The following is a 2,500-nucleotide window of genomic DNA, read 5'->3' as shown; positions in this document are numbered from 1 at the left end:
CATCATAGGGTTGTTGATGTGTGACGTGCTTTAAAGTCAATTGATGTTAAAACCTGTCACACATCAACATCCCAGGGACCCTCTGATGAAGACAGAAGTCATACCGTTGAAACATGTCAGGTGAAATATAACTTTTACATGTCTGAAGTAAAAGAAAACCTTAAGAGATATTTAAACCGTTAGACATAATGACCTTATACATCTACCTCGCATATTGTAATGTGTGTGTTCTTTAGGAACAAGTGGGTCTTGATAATGGTTAAATCGAGAATGTGAAGATAAATTTGAATGCCCGCACACTTGCTCCCGTTTTGCTTTTTCTTTTCTTTTTCCCCCAAGTTTCAAGTTTAGTCCTGAACCCGAGTCTTGAATATGTACACCACTACCTTACTTAAATCAAGTATGTGGCCATGTTAAATATCCAAAGGAGGTTAATATCCACAGTTGTTGTTCAGAGATGTAACTCCTGGTTTCCCTTTCATGGACCTGAACAGAAGGAGCCCTTGAGAGAGGGGTGAAACGTTCTCAAGTGTCAAGAGAAGTGTAGTTGCCTACTTAACTCCTTTAGGTAACATGACCTGGATGAGTGCCAATCTTCACACAGCAGTGCTTCTACTACTCTTTGAGGCCAGTATTAATGTGAACGTGCTGATTCATGGGGCTACATCACTGTCTTGGATTTGTTTTCCTTTCTCCTTCTCTCCATTGCAGGCGGTGACTCCTTTAGATAGCATGGCCTGGATGAATGAAAACCCTCACAAAACAGTCACACAAGAGTCTTTGCTTTCTGAAGCCCATACTGTATGAACATGTATAGACAGGATATTTATTGTCCTTGCGGAAAATTGTTCTCTGCTATTTACAGTGCGTCTGATAGGCTACAGTTACAAAAACAAACAGACACAATAGACAAACACAATACCACCCCTCACTCTCCCCGGGACAGAAAATAGTATGACATTCGACAAAACACATGAATGTAAATGTGGTTCATACTGCCAATTTCTTCTCATTCTCATATTTGTTTTTGTGTTTTTCTACTCTTGGTTGTAGGCAGTGACTGGGCGCTGTTTTGGTGAGAAGGATTTCCGTACAGGACTGGAGAATGGCATCTTACTGTGCGAGTAAGTAAAAGCACCCCTGAAGAACACCACGCACGCACGCACACACACACTCACACACACACACACACACACACACACACACACACACACACACACACACACACACACACACACACACACACACACACACACACACACACACACACTACATAATTCTACAAATAGACTTTGACCAGAATAAGCCCTCTCAAACAGGCATACTTTCGAAGATGAAATGGGAATAGCCTTTTACATGGCTACAATCATTTCCACTCATCTCTGTAAATGGCTAATTTCAAAATTATTTGTTTATTGATTATTTCCGTCATTCAGTCAGTCAATCATAATGGAACATGCTTCCAGGGCTCTAAATTAACTTTTTTCATCACCAACCAAAATGGATAGTATATACTAATTTACTAGCCAAACGCACACTCACTAATAGGTCAAAGTGGATAGCAAGTATTCTTGTCTGATCAAACTGAATTTTCAGCAGCATTTGGATGGTGTTAATTTAGAGCCCTGCATGCTTCTATATAGTGAATCGGATCATGTAATTGGCTCACTGCGTTGTATAATGCATGCGGATAGACCCTTGAGTAACATGCATTTCAATATGTTAGCCTCTACACATGGACAGCAACCTGCTAACCTGTCTTGTCAGACCACCTGGGGCGTCAGTCTTTAGGTCAGGACACAGACTCCAAAGGGGGCCATTCGTCAGCAATACGTCACTGATCTCAGGACAGCTACTCCTGCTACACCTCAGCAATAGATCTCCGGCTGACAGGAAGGGGTCACGACCCCTGACCCCTCACCCCCAACCTAATTAGCACCCAGTAGGCTACAGAGCCATGGCTACCACCTGGACGGACGTTTTCCACATGGAATTGACCTTGGTTTAACCTCCGGTCAGTGTCATGACCTCTAAAGCCTGCCAAATTGACAGGATGGTTAGGATGAATGCATGTGGCTTATAGGTGTTGAAAGAGAAAGTGCGTTGAATTGGGTTGTATTATTTCTAACTCTTCTCTACTAGGGTAAATCACATTAAACTTAACTAGATATTTTATTTATGAAACAATGAGTGAACAATATTCAGTGACGTTACATGACATTTCATTTACACTCAGCAGAGAGGTTTATGTAGAGCGACTTACATGCACACAAAAACGTCACATTGCAGTATACGTAGCTAAATTGCAGCATGCAATGTCAGGCATCTGATGTCATTCATGTGATGTCTTTCGTGTGATGTCATACTTGCACCGTCATGCATGCACGATGGCTTGTGTGTTGCTGTCTCGACTTTCCCAAACCCGTGTCTTAACCTGGCATGCTCTAAGCAAGTTAGCAAGCCAGCAGAGAGAAGAGAAGGCAATGTGCCAATGGCGGCC

General features: G+C 42.2%; 1 protein-coding gene across 1 annotated transcript in view; it reads left to right on the top strand.

Annotated features, from left to right (window-relative positions):
• Positions 1 to 2,500, top strand: part of limch1b (LIM and calponin homology domains 1b) — a 203,988-nt gene that overhangs the window by 81,838 nt on the left and 119,650 nt on the right. Inside the window, exon 2 of the mRNA XM_063189675.1 lies at positions 1,054 to 1,124. Coding sequence (XP_063045745.1) covers positions 1,054 to 1,124 — 71 coding nt within the window. The remainder of the gene's footprint in view (positions 1 to 1,053; positions 1,125 to 2,500) is intronic.

This window comes from Engraulis encrasicolus, chromosome 23 (genome assembly GCF_034702125.1).
Source record: "Engraulis encrasicolus isolate BLACKSEA-1 chromosome 23, IST_EnEncr_1.0, whole genome shotgun sequence".
In the NCBI taxonomy this organism is placed as follows: domain Eukaryota; kingdom Metazoa; phylum Chordata; class Actinopteri; order Clupeiformes; family Engraulidae; genus Engraulis; species Engraulis encrasicolus.
The sequence above is the reverse complement of the archived record's forward strand: the minus strand, read 5'-3'. Positions and strand labels throughout refer to the sequence as shown.